This window comes from Hesperophylax consimilis, chromosome 8 (assembly GCF_061612785.1).
Source record: "Hesperophylax consimilis isolate HC1 chromosome 8, BYU_Hcon_1.0, whole genome shotgun sequence".
Classification (NCBI taxonomy): Eukaryota; Metazoa; Arthropoda; class Insecta; order Trichoptera; family Limnephilidae; genus Hesperophylax; species Hesperophylax consimilis.
Window position 1 is genome coordinate 31,658,791 of NC_142843.1, and position 17,041 is coordinate 31,675,831.

Genomic DNA, 17,041 nt, shown 5'->3' on the forward strand with positions numbered 1-17,041 from the left:
TTAATTCAATTTTTATCTCATGTATTTAAAATGTACTAGTGCAAACTTTCATTGTCCTCCACTTGGTGGTAGGCTCCACTTATTATTTTTCAATATTATTTTAGTACCAACGTATTTTCGAGGATAAACATTTATTATTTTACAGCTTGATCGTGACATGGTCCCTATACCCAAAGCCGTGACCCCTTCACATATCCGACGAAACATTGACGTATTTGACTTCAAACTGACTCCCGAAGAAATTGCAAACATCGATGACTTCAATCTGAATTACAGGATAGTCAACCCGAAAGAATGGCAGGGTAGTCCCTTTTACCCATTTGTAAATTAAGAAAATATATACATTATACAATAAAACACGTTTTTAACAGAAGTATGAAGTCTTGGTGGTTTATTCGGATCTTTTTATACATAGCAATGTTGTTATTTAATCGTAGCATGATTATTATAATACAACAAGCACATGGAAAAAATGAGTCTGTAAAATATTTCATAGAGACTAAACGACCAAAGTAAAAACGTATATAAATATTTCTTATTTTTATTAATAAACTTATATTTATAAGACAAGGTTTTTTATGCATAGCCCAAAGGATAACAAATTATTATAAGCAATAAAGCTGGTTGTTTACAGGTGTAAACATTTTATAAGCAATAATATTTGATTGAAATACTAGTACATATTGAATTATTTGGCGGGTTGTGAATAGTTTACTGGTGTAGAGTATGTGACCAGCAATCAGAAGTACAGGTTCAATTCCCTTCGGCGGTATTTATTTTTATTCGTGAGATATTTTCAATTTGTATGGGTAATTCAGGCGAATAATTGGTGCTTATAATAAAAATATGTTTGATTATGATCTGGTGATAATCATTAACTCTTGCCGTGGTCTCATTTTTAAATAGTATAAAACAAAGTCACTATCCGCATATGTTTGTTTGTGCGCTTAGTTCTACTAATATCAATTAGAGAATTTGTCCCGGAAGGTTTATTTATGGATATTTTATTTTATTGAAAGTAGAGAAAAGTTTAGCAACGCCGGGTATACGTCAGCTAGTATTATGTATTTCACGAAAGAGTTTATACTGCGATAACATGCGCTATAAACTGATTTCCCTATGCATAAAGCGTGGGGAAATCCAAGGATTCGGAGAATTCCGAACTGATTCTCGCTTAATTTGGGCATGGGTTTTTACGCACAAGAGACAATAATAATAGTTCTATATTGACAAAACAAAAAACAAACCTGTATCTTAAAGGCCATTGAAGAAGTTACGAACAAAGCAATATGGTGTAGGTCATATCAAGGATAAACAACCACTTTGGGATCAGTTGAGCGCGATCCGAGCTGCAGTGAAGTAAAGCTCCGGGGGATATTAGAGACAGCAGAGGTTCTATAAAATCCTACAAGATGGATAAACTGGTGTTTTGGCTCTGTACTGCGGCTATCATCTGTGTCACTAGCGCTGTAAGTAATAAAACTAACATTCACACTTCATACCTACATCTACAAATATACATGTTCAATACAATATTGAAACTTGAAATAAGTACATAATGATTCCTTGGTAATCTAAGCATGTCATGACTTGTTTAATTTTAATGCGGACTAATCATTAAATAATATTTATAAAATAATCTGGCTAAACAGGTTTAAAGCTACATAAAAAGCCATTTAACAAAACATATACATGACAGCACCATTAGTGAAAGTTTTCATTTCGGCAAAAAACTTAACCGGTTTAACCATATCAATTAAACGATCCATTTTCCTCGCGTTTTCTCGGAATTTTAATTGTGTCTCAATACGACTTTTAGAATCAACGTATTTACATTATATTAGTAGATTAATAGCTTCTTACGATTTAATACTAAGTCTTTTCATAATTGTTTTTTTTTTCAGAATTTTAAATCGGGTAAAGCAAGAACGCTTCCTTTGAACGATGGAAATGAGATTCCAGTATTGGGACTTGGTACATCTGTGGTGAGTTATTAAGTCAAAATATATTAAGTCTATGGATTTTTTTTTAAATGCGTCAAAGTTAAATCCATCTGGCTTTACATGCATTAAAAAAGTTGTTGTTTTTAAGGATGGAGAACAGAATAAAGCGCAAGCAGCCGTGGAAGTTGCCATAAGCGCAGGATATAGGCACATTGACACTGCTTCGCTCTACAGTACTGAAAAACAAATAGGTCTCGCTATAAAGGCAAAAATTGAAGATGGTACTATCAAAAGGGAAGATGTATTCATTACAACTAAGGTAACAATCTGTCGACATATTTCTTTATCAAATTAGCACCAAACCATTTTGTTTTATTAAAAAGTTGTTATGTTTCGTATTCACTATCGTCTGACAACTGAACAAAGAACTATTATGCTACGTATATATTTGGGAGCCTAAGCGCGAGCAGAGCTACGAATTATTCTTTTTGCTTCGTTCCTTTCCCATTATTCGTGGTTTACGTTGCACTTCGGTTCGCAAATGTATACGCAGCATTAGATAAAACTTTATATCATTAATGATTTAAAATAAAATAGTTTTCTTTACACTGTGTTTGTTAGGTTTCAAAAATTTCAAAATACCTCTCTGAAGATTTCACTTCTATATTAACGGAGCTGTTAAAAAATTAATTAATATCGCGATAATTCGTTAATATGATTATTGGGAGTAAATTTTCGACAAAAAAAAATTTAGGTACCTATTTTAATTTGTGTAACTTTTTCCACAGCTCTGGAATGATAAACACCGACAAGAACAAGTTGTCCCAGCACTACGCGAATCTTTGAAAAACCTGGGCATGGATTATGTTGATCTTTACCTCATTCATACACCAGAAAGCGAAGACGTTAGTAGAGTTACACAACTTTTACACAAAATAACAATTCACAGCTGGGCACACAATTATTAATTTTGCTGGCTGCAGTTGTATCGTTATAGATATGTTCGCGATATTTAACAGACTTAAAAAAGTTTTTTATATCTTCAGAAACTTGGAAATGCAATCAATATAAACCTTCTGGACACTTGGAAGGGAATGGAAGAAGCAAAACGTCTTGGTCTCACAACATCTATCGGAGTATCCAACTTTAATGAGACTCTAATTCAAAAACTGATAGACTCGTCTACCGTCAAACCAGCCGTGAACCAGATTGAGGTGGGTTTTTTCACATAATTTTTCTTGTACAAATTAAGATCATAAACATGTTATAGTGATAATAATATCATTGTGAATTGATTAAGAATAATAGTCACCATGAGATCTGGTAAGAAAAAACCTGTGATTAAAAACTAGTGCCCAAAAGGCTTACAAATACAATATTGTATTTGTATGCCTTTCTTGAAAGAACAGAGTTTTTATACGGACAAAACTATTTAGTCATATTCATATTGGGTATGTACGGGCGCAAACATATAATTCGTCTTAAATTTGTAAAGCATAACATGCAAAAAGCGAATTTTAATAAAATAATTAAATTAAGGCCATCTATGAAGGCGTAGATTAAAAGTTTAGTCTCATTTCTAGATGGTTGGTTATATTCATAAACGTAATGAATTGCTTGCAGGTCCACCCAAACCTGACTCAAAAGAAACTGGTGTCGTATTGTCAGGAGAGGGGTGTGCAGGTTGTAGCGCACACGCCTCTGGGAGCCATTCCCAGCAGCAAGGACCTGGACGGGAAGCAGCCTCCCCCTAAGCTGGACGATCCTGTCTTGACAACTATTGGACATAAGTACAACAAGAGTACAGTCCAAGTCGTCCTGAGATATTTGGTAAGGAATCCATAACACCTGATTCTGAATCAACACATTTTACTGGTTTTTATCGTGAAATAACCAGAGTTTTATCATCTTTTGTACGATTCTTAGTCATGTATCATATGACTTTTAGCTCAATCAAGAAGCTTTAAAGTCATCATTACTCACAAAATTTAACTGATTCAAAGATCGCATTATTTTATAATGCAAAGGATTTGGGCAGGTTTTTTATTGGTGTTTTTTACCATTGATTTGTAACGCGATGTAAAGAGTAAAATATATTTGTTTGTTTGTGATTGAATTCTCAACAGGTTTATAATTTTTTTGTTTTTTTGCAGATTGATCGTGATGTGATTCCCATCCCGAAGTCATTGACCCCGTCCCGCATTCGGCAGAATATTGACGTGTTTGACTTCAAGTTGACTCCCGAGGAAGTGGCAGAAGTGGATAAATTCAATTTAGACTACAGCCTTTATGACAGCCAAATACGGGCTACTGTATCCAATCATTGATATCCAAAATTTTATTATTATGCACTCACAAAAATGACTGAATTTAAAAAAATATGATTTATATTTTCTATGAATGCAAATTTAATCATTGCCTTGTGGAAGATTGTTTTAGCGCTGTGTTTGTTTGTATTATTTAATATTATATAAAATTAAGACAAGTTGTGTATTTTTCATTCGCATATTGCAACAAGGACACATTTTGCTCGATTACGAAAACTTTTTGTTCGTGATTTTTTCTTGATTTTCGTTTATCTTAAGTATTTAACAATGATTCTGTTAAAAACGGAATTGCAGGCCGTTTCCTAATAAACTTTTAGTATATCAAATGAAAAATACACTTTGTAAAACACCACTTTTATTTTGAATTAATATTAACAGGCAACCAGGTTTCGCTTAGCTCAAGCTTCATCAGGGCTTATTATATCAACTATTATAATACAGTTAATACAGTTGATAATACAGTTGATATAATAAGCCCTTATGAAGCTTGAGCTAAGCGAAACCTGGTTGGCTGTTAATATTAATTCAAAATAAAAGTGGTGTTTTACAAAGTGTATTTTTCATTTGATATATAATGTCACATCACAAAGTGTTTGCTTCCTTCGATAAAACTTTTAGTACATTCATTAAAAATCAGGACACGTGTTCATGCTTCTGCTTTTGTACTGATGATATAATAACATATACAATGAAGAAATGGGAAAACATTATAATTTTTATGAACACGTATTCCGACGTCGTGATAACACTTTCGTGTTTTACTGAAAGTTTATTAGGAAACCTGTCAATTCATTCGTTAAAGGCCTGCAATCACATTTTTAACCGGATTACGAATTATTTGAAGACATTTTTAATACATTATAACTATTTTACATTGGTTTGTTTTCTTCGTATGTTGTTGAAAAACGTGATAGTTGCATCAATGTTGAGTTCCAGAAAGTTCCAGAGATTAACAAAAAGATTCTCTTCTCAGTATTTGGACGGTTCCATGGCAACTCAGGACAGTGGCAATTCAACACACTATTGAAAAAGGATATAAAGTTATGAAAAATAATGAATAGGTTACGTTAGGTTATTTTTATAGGCCATTTTTTCAATACTTTTCAAAAGGTTGTTGAAATGCCACCATCCTGAGTTGCCATGGAACCGTTCAAATACTGAGAAGAGAATCTTTTCTTAATCTATGGAACTTTTTGGAACTCAAAATTGATGCAACTATCACGTTTTTCAACAAAACATTCACCTCGAATATTATTTTATCATATAGATATGATAAAATCTAATATAATAATAGTATCTAGATTTTCTTGACCGCGATACTGGAATCACATAATGTGTTTGATTACCATGTTGGCTGAGCTAATGAATTAACTTCGCATAATCTAAGAATATAATAAATTCGCTGAGCAGATTGGTGGTTATTACTGTTTTTTTAAAAATATATGTGTAAATTATAATTATGAGAACAGATATTTTAAGGATTATTCTTTGGAGGAAAAAGATTTTTTTTAAACTAGTTTCATCGAGGTCAGCTCCCAATATGGTTAGAGTTTAAAGGGAAAGACCCAGCTAGTGTTGAGTCAGTTGCTTGGTCACTTGGCTGCAGACAGCACCACTCTCGAGGACTTCAGCCTTTCAACATGACGTTTACACTCAACGACTTCCTTTATTTCGTAGTGCTTGTTACTGCCGCAAATTCTGTAAGTACCTTTTACAGCCCCATATAGTTTATTTTTTTTTAAATATACATTTTATTTACAATATTTTACTTTTTAAAAACTGTAAAAAAATAACTATTACATACGTATACTAAAATTCAGATTTAACAGCGTTGAGTAACCTAACCTAACCTAACCCTCAATAATTGCAATGCTTTTAGTTTCCTTTATATTAAAACATCATTTTGTGTTACCGATATATTTGTTTCACGAAGCCTAAACTCGTTGCAGTTACTCGGAGGGTAGCCATGAACAGCACTACTAAATCTTTTCTTTTTAAAATAATATAATTAGTAAAATATTAGTCTACAACTAATAAATCAATTTATTATATGATAATTGACTAAACGTTGGCACACTCTTAGGACTGGTTATTTCAGAGAATTTGAACAGTTTTTAAAATATCAAAGTTAATAGGTATTCAAGTTATTTGAAAGTCCTATTCATTTATTATACAAGTACTGTGGAACAACCGGCCTACTATGAAATAATAATAAAACTTTCACAAAACTTGAATTTCAACTTTGAAATTTGATGAATTGTTCAAATTCTGTGAAACAACCCGCCTTTAGTTTTTATTAATCCGCCGTAAGTTATCATATTAATTTCAAGTACCTACCTTTTAAGTTATTTTTCTAACTTCACATTACTGCCCAATTAATAATTTTTTTTAAAATTATTTAATGTTAAAATATTGTAGCGATAAAAAAGAGGATGGCTAAAAAATAAAATAAACATAACTTTTTGATAATTGAAAATTCTCTTTGCGGAATCATATAAATTTAATTTAGTAAATATTATCAAGATTAATCACAGGTTTCTTCATCGGGATACAAAGTATACTGAAAATTAAGTCACATGAGAATAGTCAAATAAGTATTCAGACAAAATATAGATATGTGTAAAATAATTAAATGAAAAAAAATAAAGTTAATATAAAACTAGCTCAAGTACCCGGCATTTACCGGGCTTTACGCAGAGTTTTTTTTATCAGACGTAGACAGTGACCTTCCACTCGTTTTTTAGGTTAAGTGTGCAAAATCTATTTTGGAATAAAACCGGTGTCCCCTACGCGGCCACCCGCCTGCCATGGTACAGGTACTCTAATTTATACATGGTGTTAAGGAACGTGCTTGACTTACTTTAACCAGTGATTCATGACGTTATTTGGAGTAAAAAATGAAATTTCGGAATCCGATAAGTTTTTTTTTTTTTTCAAAACCAAGCAAAACATCCTTTCAAAACCAACCACGATCCTAACTGTCCAATACCTATTGATTTTTTTATGTTTAAAGTTGAAATAAAATTACTTCAAAATCGACACCGGTTTCCAAAATTTAATTTACATTTTTTACACCAAATAATGTGAGGAAACTCTGATAAAAATAAATAAAGTACGTCCCATAACACCCTGTATAATCTGTATATACCAATATAAATATGTAAATAGATAATTTTTGTATTTAAATAACAAAAAAATTTATAAATTAATAATCATACAATCATTTCACGATAACACTACATACGAAGCACGTGAACGCCTCAGTACAGGTTCTCCGGTTGTTACAATTTAATATTTAAATGAATTACAGTATACACAATTATTCTTCTTCTTCTTCTTGTAAGAATATGTATGTATTATAATTATATACATGATTATTTGGATTTGCATTGTAATTGAATAAATAAAAATTAAGGTAAAAAAAAAATTAAATTAAAAAAAAAACAAATACATAGGTACATGATAACAGTCTCATCTAGGAATCAAACCCAGGATCTCTTACCCGCAAAACGTCTTTATCCACTCAAATAGATAGATATATTAAAAAAACAATCCTTATGGGTGAGTTGGTTTTTTGTAAGTGATATATGCAGCAGTTATATACATTTTGAGTTTGTTATTCTTAACTAGTATTGGCACCGATATCCACATCTCAGTACACGTAGACTTTGAGCGGTAAGAGATTTGGAGGTTGCAATCAGTACCCCCCCCCCCCTCTACCCCATTATTCCACAATTATCATCGATCGATTCATTTAGCCTAATTTCGCAAATAAGTTAAAAATGCGAACACCTCGCACATTTTGGAAATATACTTTAAATAATGCAGTTTTGTAAAATTGATTGTAAAATATTCTATTTAGAACTAAATAATTATTATGCCGTGATTAGGGTCAGTTTTATTTTTAAACATCACAACTTTTTGTTTGTTTGTTGTAATTTTTTTTATTCTTTGTTTTCAGAGGCTTTGGTTTTGGCGGATTATTTACTAACTGTGAACAAAGCGTGAAAATAATAATAATGTTATGACATTGTTTCATAAACAAGTGATAATCCGTGAATTTCTTTAACTTTCGGTTTTGAAATGTGCTGATATTTTTTTTATTATGGTCGTAGAAATAGAAATAATCTTCCCAATAATATGAATAAATCCGAGATCACAAAATCATAAATAATACCAAATAAAATAACACAATCAATTACAAGAATATACTGCTTACAAGAATAGCATTTACGTTCCATGGGTAATGAAAATATTTTTTGTGTGCGCAGGTCTCGTGGGATCACTCACTACCCCCTACTACTAGCCCCTCTATTATTAATAATTATTTTTGTCGGTTAGGAAAGAGGAACGGTTAGGTTAATAAGTATAATTTGAAACCTGCTAACCTCTATCGAGAGGTTGTTGTGTGTTCGAAACTCGGCAGGAAAAAGTATAAATTTATGTGAGTTTAATCACATAAGGAATTAAAATTCAAAAATTAAGTGGCTCTAGCTAGAATAGCATTCTTTACATTGAGAATGTCACGGTTCAGTATTGCGTGTATTGCGATACTTGATGTTCTTGCGCTGTAATTCCGCATATATATAAAAATATACATATATTAAAAGATGCTTTCATAGATGTAATCTTAGATGTACTTTAATCAAAAAATGATAATATTTTCTAGTTACCCCCCGTTTCCAACTCCGCGCCGGGAAAAGCAACAGCACTTCGCTTGAACGATGGAAATGAAATTCCAGTTTTGGGTCTCGGAACGTCTGCGGTAAGTTTATATGCAGTGGAAAGCTTGGAATTTATTACGTTTTATATTGTTTACATGTTGGAGATCGTCCACTGTACCCGGTATCTCATCTCGTATCATCTATTTGAATTAATTAGAGAACCCTAAAGTCATCTAGAAATTGTTAATAAGCCATATTATATCGTGAGTATACTAGCAAAACTTGAAACAGTTCTGTACCAAGTTATGCATTTTTTGTTGATATAAAAATATAATATCATGATGACTTTTCATTTAATAATATGTATATTTTCCGTTTGTGTCTGTTTTGTATTTTGCCAGACGTTTTCGTACGCAAAAACCACTAAGTTACTTAATTCTTCTTGTCCGTCAGGTACTTGTTTCAAATTGACTGCTTCACTTTCGTTTCTATGTACCAAACTTTTGCATTAGACCTGCTATAAAAATATTATTCAAACTCTATACAAAAAAAAATTATATGATAAATGTTACACCACCATAAACGCCTACAGACATTATCAATTAAGTTGAGTTAAAGTTTTCCGCCAGAAATGACAAATTTTAATAAGGCAAATCGATTTAACGTTTTTTTCCTTAACAAAAAATATTCGTTTTCTACTTTACTTATTTATTTTGTAAATGATTTATTTTATAAATCAACGATTCGCCAGTTTATAGAGCGAAAATAACTTGACAACACTGCATTATTAAGTCAAATCTGAAAATAAATTGTATTTTGCCTGTATTCCCACGATATTATCTTCACAAAAAAATTGTGGAAATAAAAAAATAACTAGATAGCCGATATGGTACCTAAGGATGGCTTATTATTATATTAGAATTATACAAAGTCATACCTCTAATATTGTTTTATTCTCATGTAGAGAGGTGGCAACTTGGATGATATGCAGAAGGCAATAGAAGCCGCAATAGATGCTGGCTACAGACACATAGACACAGCGGTGTACTACAATACGGAGAGGAGAGTGGGCTTGGGATTAAAGAACAAGATTAAAGATGGGACTATCAAGAGAGAGGACGTATTCATCACAACCAAGGTAGGTACCAAACTAATTAGTCATTCTAGAATTGAAAATTATTTAATATTTATATTTTTGAAACTGACAATTCATGGTGGAATTCCATTAATTGTATTGACCGCAACCGGTTTCAGCTCGTTAAAGTCGTCTTCAGACTGGTACAGTCAATAAAATTAAAGTGGACAAAAGTTTCATATTTGTTTCATTATAATATATGAAAACTGTTTATTTTGCTTTTCTCTGTAGACCTACACCTTTCTACTCTATACACCTTTTAAAATACATACAATTGTTCCAAGGTGCATTAATCATTGATCCTGAAATTTGCAGCTCACAAATAACGATCACCGCTTTGAACAAGTAGTACCAGCACTCCGCAGATCTCTGGAAAACCTTGGAATGGATTATGTGGATCTGTACCTCATCCATTCACCTGTGGCTGAAGACGTAAGTACCTTAGAGTTTATAACAGCTTAGAGCAGAGGTTCCCAAAGTTGTATATATTGACCCCCAGGGGTCGATATCGGCTTGCTGGGGGTCCATGTCAGCGAGAAAAAAATTTAGGGGTCCACAAGATTCAAATGGGGGTACATACGAGCCGACCCCCATTTACCTCAAGTCAACATTTCGGAGTTCCGTAAATGACACAATACACCTAACATAAATAACACAGTTTACGTAATACTAAAATAGACTGAAAAATTACTTATTTGATATTTGTATTTTTATACTTTGTAAAGTTGTTTATTGAGGTATATAAACAGAGATAAAACATTGCACATCGGAAGCCGCGAATTTTTCTAGATCCCCAACTTGTTTTTGAAAAACGTCCAGGGTAACGTTTATCAACATTTAAATGTACTTCACACAGACTTAAGAACTAAGTTTGAGGACATTTTGACTATGGAAATGGAACGTCGAAGAATCGGAAATCATGTGATAAGAAGAAATTACCGGAATACTGACAAAGAACTTAAGGGGCAGTTCTGTAGGGCTAGCTACAGAAAGAAATTCCCGTTGCTTTTCCTGTGTTTAACACTTCACAATGGCGCCCCTGTCTGCACAATGCAAATACAGAAGAACTATACCGCCGCCGGTTGCTGGACAGGCAAGGGAAGGGAATCTTTTTACGAAAAAATAAACGATTATCACATAGGACGTTAATAGTTTTAGGAAAATTCAATATTCGGCAGGCAGGGGGTCTACGGAAAAAAAAAATTGGCAAGTGGTCTACGGGGCAAAAAGTTTGGGAATCTCTGGCTTAGAGTGTTAAAATTTAATAAAACAGTCAATTAAATGTTCCAAAATGAAAGTATTAAGCTTTTTACCACATGCATGTGTTGCTTTGTATTTTCAGGAACATGGGAATTTCACCAACACAAACTTCCTCGAGACTTGGAAAGGTATGGAGGAAGCACAAAGACTTGGTCTCACAAAGTCCATTGGAGTTTCCAACTTTAACGAGACCCAAATTCAGCAAATTTTGGATGCCTGCAAAGTCAAACCTGTTATAAATCAGGTTGAGGTTAGTATTTTTCAAATTCATATACTTACTTTGAATTTAGTAAGCGTTGATAAATCAAATAAACTTAATCAGCATTGATTTTAATTAAGCTCTTACACATGCATGTAGGTGACGACCAATCCTGGCTTGTCAAAAAAGGATTTATTTGTGATATTTCACAATTTACTCATTTAATATAATATAAAGTGTATTTGCGCCAAATTCCAAAGTGCAAGGTACTCTCAGTATCACCCTGTTGTAAGGGCACCATTCCTAATTGGAACGTTGCTCGAAATAGCGAATGAGCGAAGATAGGAGTGTAAGGAGGATATATGATGCAAATTCGAATGGTAGCAGATGTCGGGGACGCCCGAGGAAGACGTGGCAAGTGAATCAGATACTCGAGTCGGACAATGTCAAGAGTCAGAATAATAGAAGAGTATGTATGAGACGATGTATGAATGTGAATGAGGCAAGAAGTGTGTGCCAAGACCGAGTTGTTTGGCGGTCCGTCCTCTCTGCCTAGCCCTGCGGGGAAACGGCGTGATGGTTAGTTAGTTATTTAGTGACCAGATCTGTATAGTCAGGTACTTCTCGACCTTCCTCTGCCACATCTCCCACCCTCTCCACTACCTTCATCCCCACAACATACCCCAATTGGAGATGCCATAGTCTCACTGGCTCCAAACGATTGAGAGCAGTTGGGGCTCTTGTGCGGTTTCACATTAAAGAATAGAGTTGCATAAATATCATGATGTTGTTGTAAAAAAATTATATGATCCGAAAAATCTTTATAATATTATTACAGGTCAACCCAAACAATGTGCAAAAGAAATTAGTGTCTTTCTGTAAAGATAAAGACATTCAGGTGGTTGCCTACTGTCCCCTGGGGTCCATGGCAGACAAAAGGTTCCCTGATGGCACCCACGCAAGCAACTTAGATCCACATTTAGATGACCCTATCCTCACGGAAATCGGAAGCAAATACAAGAAGACAACAGTTCAAGTTGTTTTAAGATATCTGGTAAGAAAAAAATCACCTTACATACCACTAACGCTACCATACATACGTACTTCTTTGGCGTCACAAAAATCGCACATCTTCGAAAATAAGTTTCAAGTATAAGTTTGAGTCAATACATCTAACCCACACAATGTTGATATCAATTGAAAGCACATTTAGGACCTCGTATCAGACAATCGTTTCATTTCATAAAAGATACAAATTTTCCGAAATGGACGTTAAAATCTTTACAGGTGCCACAATTTGTACCATATTCCTCGGTTATAAAAGAAACATAAAGTCAAATTATCATTAATGGTCACTGGAGGTTATCCACCGCTTACCCGCCCTGGTATAAGTAACAGATCCTTCAGGGCTCTCACAAGGACTCTAATTTTTTTTTGGTTAAACGACTCTACATTTATTATAAAATGAATCTAGACCTCCAATGTCCCTGCATAGTGGTTAATGGTCATTCACTATCCGAACGTTGAAGAGGACATACGTGTATAATTAACGGTAGAAAACAACCCCTTAAAACGGACACCACTGCTGAGGAAGCCGCTCAAGTGGTGGCACTACTAAAATCAGGGATGCGATTGTGTGATGTTGCTCGGAAACTTAAGCCAATGGTTTCAAGAGACTGGTGGCTTCATCCGTAGGCGTGGATCAGGGCGAAGACGCTGCACACCCGAAAGAGACGATCGCTATATTGTCGCATAATAGTTTGTAACAGATGCAATGTTTGTGATGCTGAGTGTTTTAGCTTATATTTATAATAATTATGTTTAATAATATTACAAATGTAACGGTTATCATAACTGAAAAAGAAGAAAAACATCGATAATTTAAATAAAGTGACTACACTCATCAATTCTTACTGATTCGCTACCAAAATTAATCTCCTTAATACATTAAGCCGTAGAAAATTAAATATTAAAATCATTGTCTTTTTTATAGATCGACCGTGATTTGATAACTATCCCCAAGTCAGTGACCCCATCACGAATCCGGCAGAATATTGACATCTTTGACTTCAAGCTGACTCCTGAGGAAATTGAAAAAATAGATAAATTCAATAAAGATTATAGGATATTTCATTTGCTGGATTGGAGTCCAAGTCCCTACTATCCATTCTAAAATTCCGGATGAAATTCAAATTAGAAAATTATACTGACCAATATTTTTTACAGATATCGTTTGTATTTATTTGTTATTTTTTGCTTATTTTGTAGAACTCCATTGTAATATTTTTTGTAGTAGCTACATACCTTTAGTATAGACAAATAATAAATTTAAAACTATTTAAGTATTGTCATTATTTAGATCATGAACCTAAAAAGCCCTAGACGGAGCTATTCGAGAACAATTTTAAGACGCTCGGTTAAAAAGCCCTAGACGGAGCTATTCGAGAACAATTTTAAGACGCTCGGTTAAAAAGCCCTAGACGGACCTATTCGAGAACAATTTTAAGACGCGGGGTTAGGGGGCAGGTTTATTTTATTTAGAACATTAACCTAAAAAGCCCTAGACGGAGCTAATCGAAAACATTTTTAAGCCGCGCGGTTAGGTGGCATGTTTATTATTTAGAACATGAACCTCAAAAATTCCTAGAGGGAGCTATTCAAGAGCAAATTAAAGCCGAGCGATAAGGGGTAAGGTGTATGAAAAAGGCAAAACCTACTTAATTTTTTAATGACTTATCCCGTTCATTATCTCATCAAATACTTTAAAAATCATAAGCCGTCATAACTGCATTATCAAGACAAAAATAAATTTTTCAATAGTTCATTATTCAAAACTTTGCATACAAATAATTTCAAAAGTTTGTCATACAAGATGGCTGCTAGTAGAGTTTAGCCTATTTGTATGCACAGTAGAAATCATTTGAATATGTGCAAAAATGTACTTGTCACATAGGAACCTATTCATTTTTCTATCCAAATAAAAACATTTGTGAATGCCTACGTAATATACTATGCTGTATAACATCGTTTATTTGAAATTTACTGGACGAGTGAAAACTAATTTCTACTAAGCCCTTTATCCCACGGGTTGGTAAGCAATCAGCATAAACCGAGTGCAGCATAACCCTGCGCAGAAAATTAAGTTCGTTAGCTATCACACGTAATAAGGTTGTTTTTTTAAAATTTATTTTTTGTGCTTACATTTACGTATAAACCTAATTGATCCAAAGTGTTTACGTTATAACTGCTTTCACACGCAAAACCCTCTAAAAAATCTGTGAAAAAGTTTACATTACTTCTTGTACATTAAATTGAACATTATTTCTTTAATTTAATGTTCCTTTTTTCAATATCTCTTTTTAAAATTGCATTGTCGGTAAAATTTAATATGATTCAATGCAAAAAAAAAACATATTAAAATGTCTCTAAAAGTGTGTGCAAATTCAAGCTCATCGATAAAAATATTTTCTCATGAAAAGTCATGAATAATAGACAATCGCCAAAAGTGGCGATTGTCTATTATTCATTCCGATACGATCAATTCTAGCGAGCTTAAATCGTAAATCAGAGAGATACCTGTGGATGTGAGGACGCATTGGCTGCCGGTTGGTTGCGTCACAAGATAAGCATCAGTGGAGAATAATACAGCCGATTAATAATAACAGTTTTCAGTACTTACCGAACAAGTACAGATTCGTGACCAGTTATAATAGGTATCGAGCTTGTATCTGGAATCACTCCCATATCAGTGCCAAAAATTAAGCCCTCCCATCGTTATATTGTATTATAATATGGATGTTTAAGTATGGTTTTGGTAATATTTTTTATTCCAGGATATTGGAAGGTTATTACAATTCTACACGTTCGATATAGTTATGCATATTGATAGAATAATACAAATAATATTTCAGACAAATACAAATAAATCAAGTGAAAAAAATAAATGAGTAATTATGTCGGGCGTGGTCTTGAGTGAGCTGAGCCCAGGGTATCGACTCTCCAATCCAGGCCGCTCGCAATCGCCGTCGAGAGTACATACATTGGTCGATTCTTGAGTCTCGTAGAAGTGACATACTTACATACGCAAATCGTCAAAAGTCATTCCAGTGGGTCGAACCACTCGTTGTTCGAGTGAGCTCACTCATGAGTGGCGCTTGGTGCTGTGGGCTGCGGTAACCACCGTGTTTTCGGAGACCATTCGCCGACTCCATGACTCACGTGTCTCATCAGGACGGCGACTACATTCAGTCCTAGTTTCGTAAACACCGCTGCATTTCTTCTGTATCCAACTATAAAACTATTTTCTTTTAATTGGAGTTGTTCAATCGAGCAAGTTTGGCAATGACGCTATGTCTCACCTATACAGGCTGGCACAAATACATTGAAGAATGTTTTTTTAAACATTATTGCTGCATTTGTAGAAATATAATGATATGTAAGTATAAAATAGTTATAAGTATTACATATGAAGAGAATGCTATTCAATGCATTCTGTATGCACCTTTAAGTAGCAGACCTGTGGACGTGGATCCCTATACCCAAGCACAACACAGTGCTATAAGAATTCAATACCACCACGCTTATGGACAACTGTGTTGGTTGAAGTGTTTATATCAGGTAGAGGCAATTTTTTTTATGCTACAACAAGACATAAAGCAATCAACTCCAGGTCCACAGGAAACAGCCTGAAATCCCATTTTTAACCGGTTTCCCAATATTATGAAGACATTTTTAATTAACTAATTAATAATACTCTTTTTTCTCCACGTGTAATGTTAATTTATTTACTCCTTTTATTATAAATTTTATTTTTTATTGTGTGCTATGCTGATCAGACCGATATTGATTTCATTGCATTGCATGAACCCTGCACGTAGCCCGAAATAAAAGTATTATTATTATTACACAAAGCTTTATCTACATTATTTTTTTAGAAACCGCCCATTTATAAGCTGCCCAAATGAGAAAGATCGATATCATATACAGGGTGCGGCAGAGAGGACGGACGGTTTTAAAAAATCATAAAATAGTTCATTTTTACTCAAAAACAAATTTATTGATGGAATCGGGTTTGCGAGGAAATAGCATTTAAGACATTTTAGTGTGGAAAATTACATCAGGCATGTGGTCGAAATCGTTGATGCAGTGCTGGAGGCGTTATTGGAAGTTCGCGTAGACTCTCTCCAACATCGCTCTATATCATAGGAGTGAAAGCGGAGATCCATATGCAAAATTCGCCTTACCGAACGATCACTGAGGTGAAATGCAGCAGCATGTTTCCGGGCAGATCGAGTCGGACTGCGAAGAAAGGCTTGTCGAACACGTTCGAACTTGTCGAACATTTTCAGGAGTTCGAACTGTTCGCGGAGCTCCTCTTGGTCTTCTGTTGATCAGTTCACCACGCCTGCGAAGTGATTCAACCCAACGAAGGATGGTGTTTTGAGAAGGAACAGCTCTATTCTAGTGTATAACTATTGAAGTGGCGACGAAACTCACCCTGTACGACGGTGACT

At 34.0% G+C, this 17,041-nt stretch overlaps 2 protein-coding genes across 2 annotated transcripts; both read left to right on the forward strand.

Annotated features, from left to right (window-relative positions):
- Positions 1–1,312: 1,312 nt before the first annotated feature.
- Positions 1,313–4,424, forward strand: LOC149421891 (aldo-keto reductase AKR2E4-like). The gene is made up of 7 exons (XM_089634592.1): positions 1,313–1,469; positions 1,905–1,985; positions 2,092–2,262; positions 2,732–2,848; positions 2,990–3,157; positions 3,567–3,773; positions 4,097–4,424. Exons 1-7 carry the CDS (start codon positions 1,413–1,415, stop codon positions 4,268–4,270), a joined length of 975 nt encoding a protein of 324 aa, XP_089490718.1. The 5' UTR covers positions 1,313–1,412; the 3' UTR covers positions 4,271–4,424.
- Positions 4,425–5,806: 1,382 nt separating this feature from the next.
- Positions 5,807–13,870, forward strand: LOC149421892 (aldo-keto reductase AKR2E4-like). Its single transcript, XM_089634591.1, has 7 exons — positions 5,807–5,970; positions 8,940–9,035; positions 9,899–10,072; positions 10,385–10,501; positions 11,412–11,579; positions 12,367–12,582; positions 13,522–13,870. The coding sequence occupies exons 1-7, from the start codon at positions 5,911–5,913 to the stop codon at positions 13,699–13,701; spliced, it is 1,011 nt and encodes a 336-aa protein (XP_089490717.1). The 5' UTR covers positions 5,807–5,910; the 3' UTR covers positions 13,702–13,870.
- Positions 13,871–17,041: the final 3,171 nt, after the last annotated feature.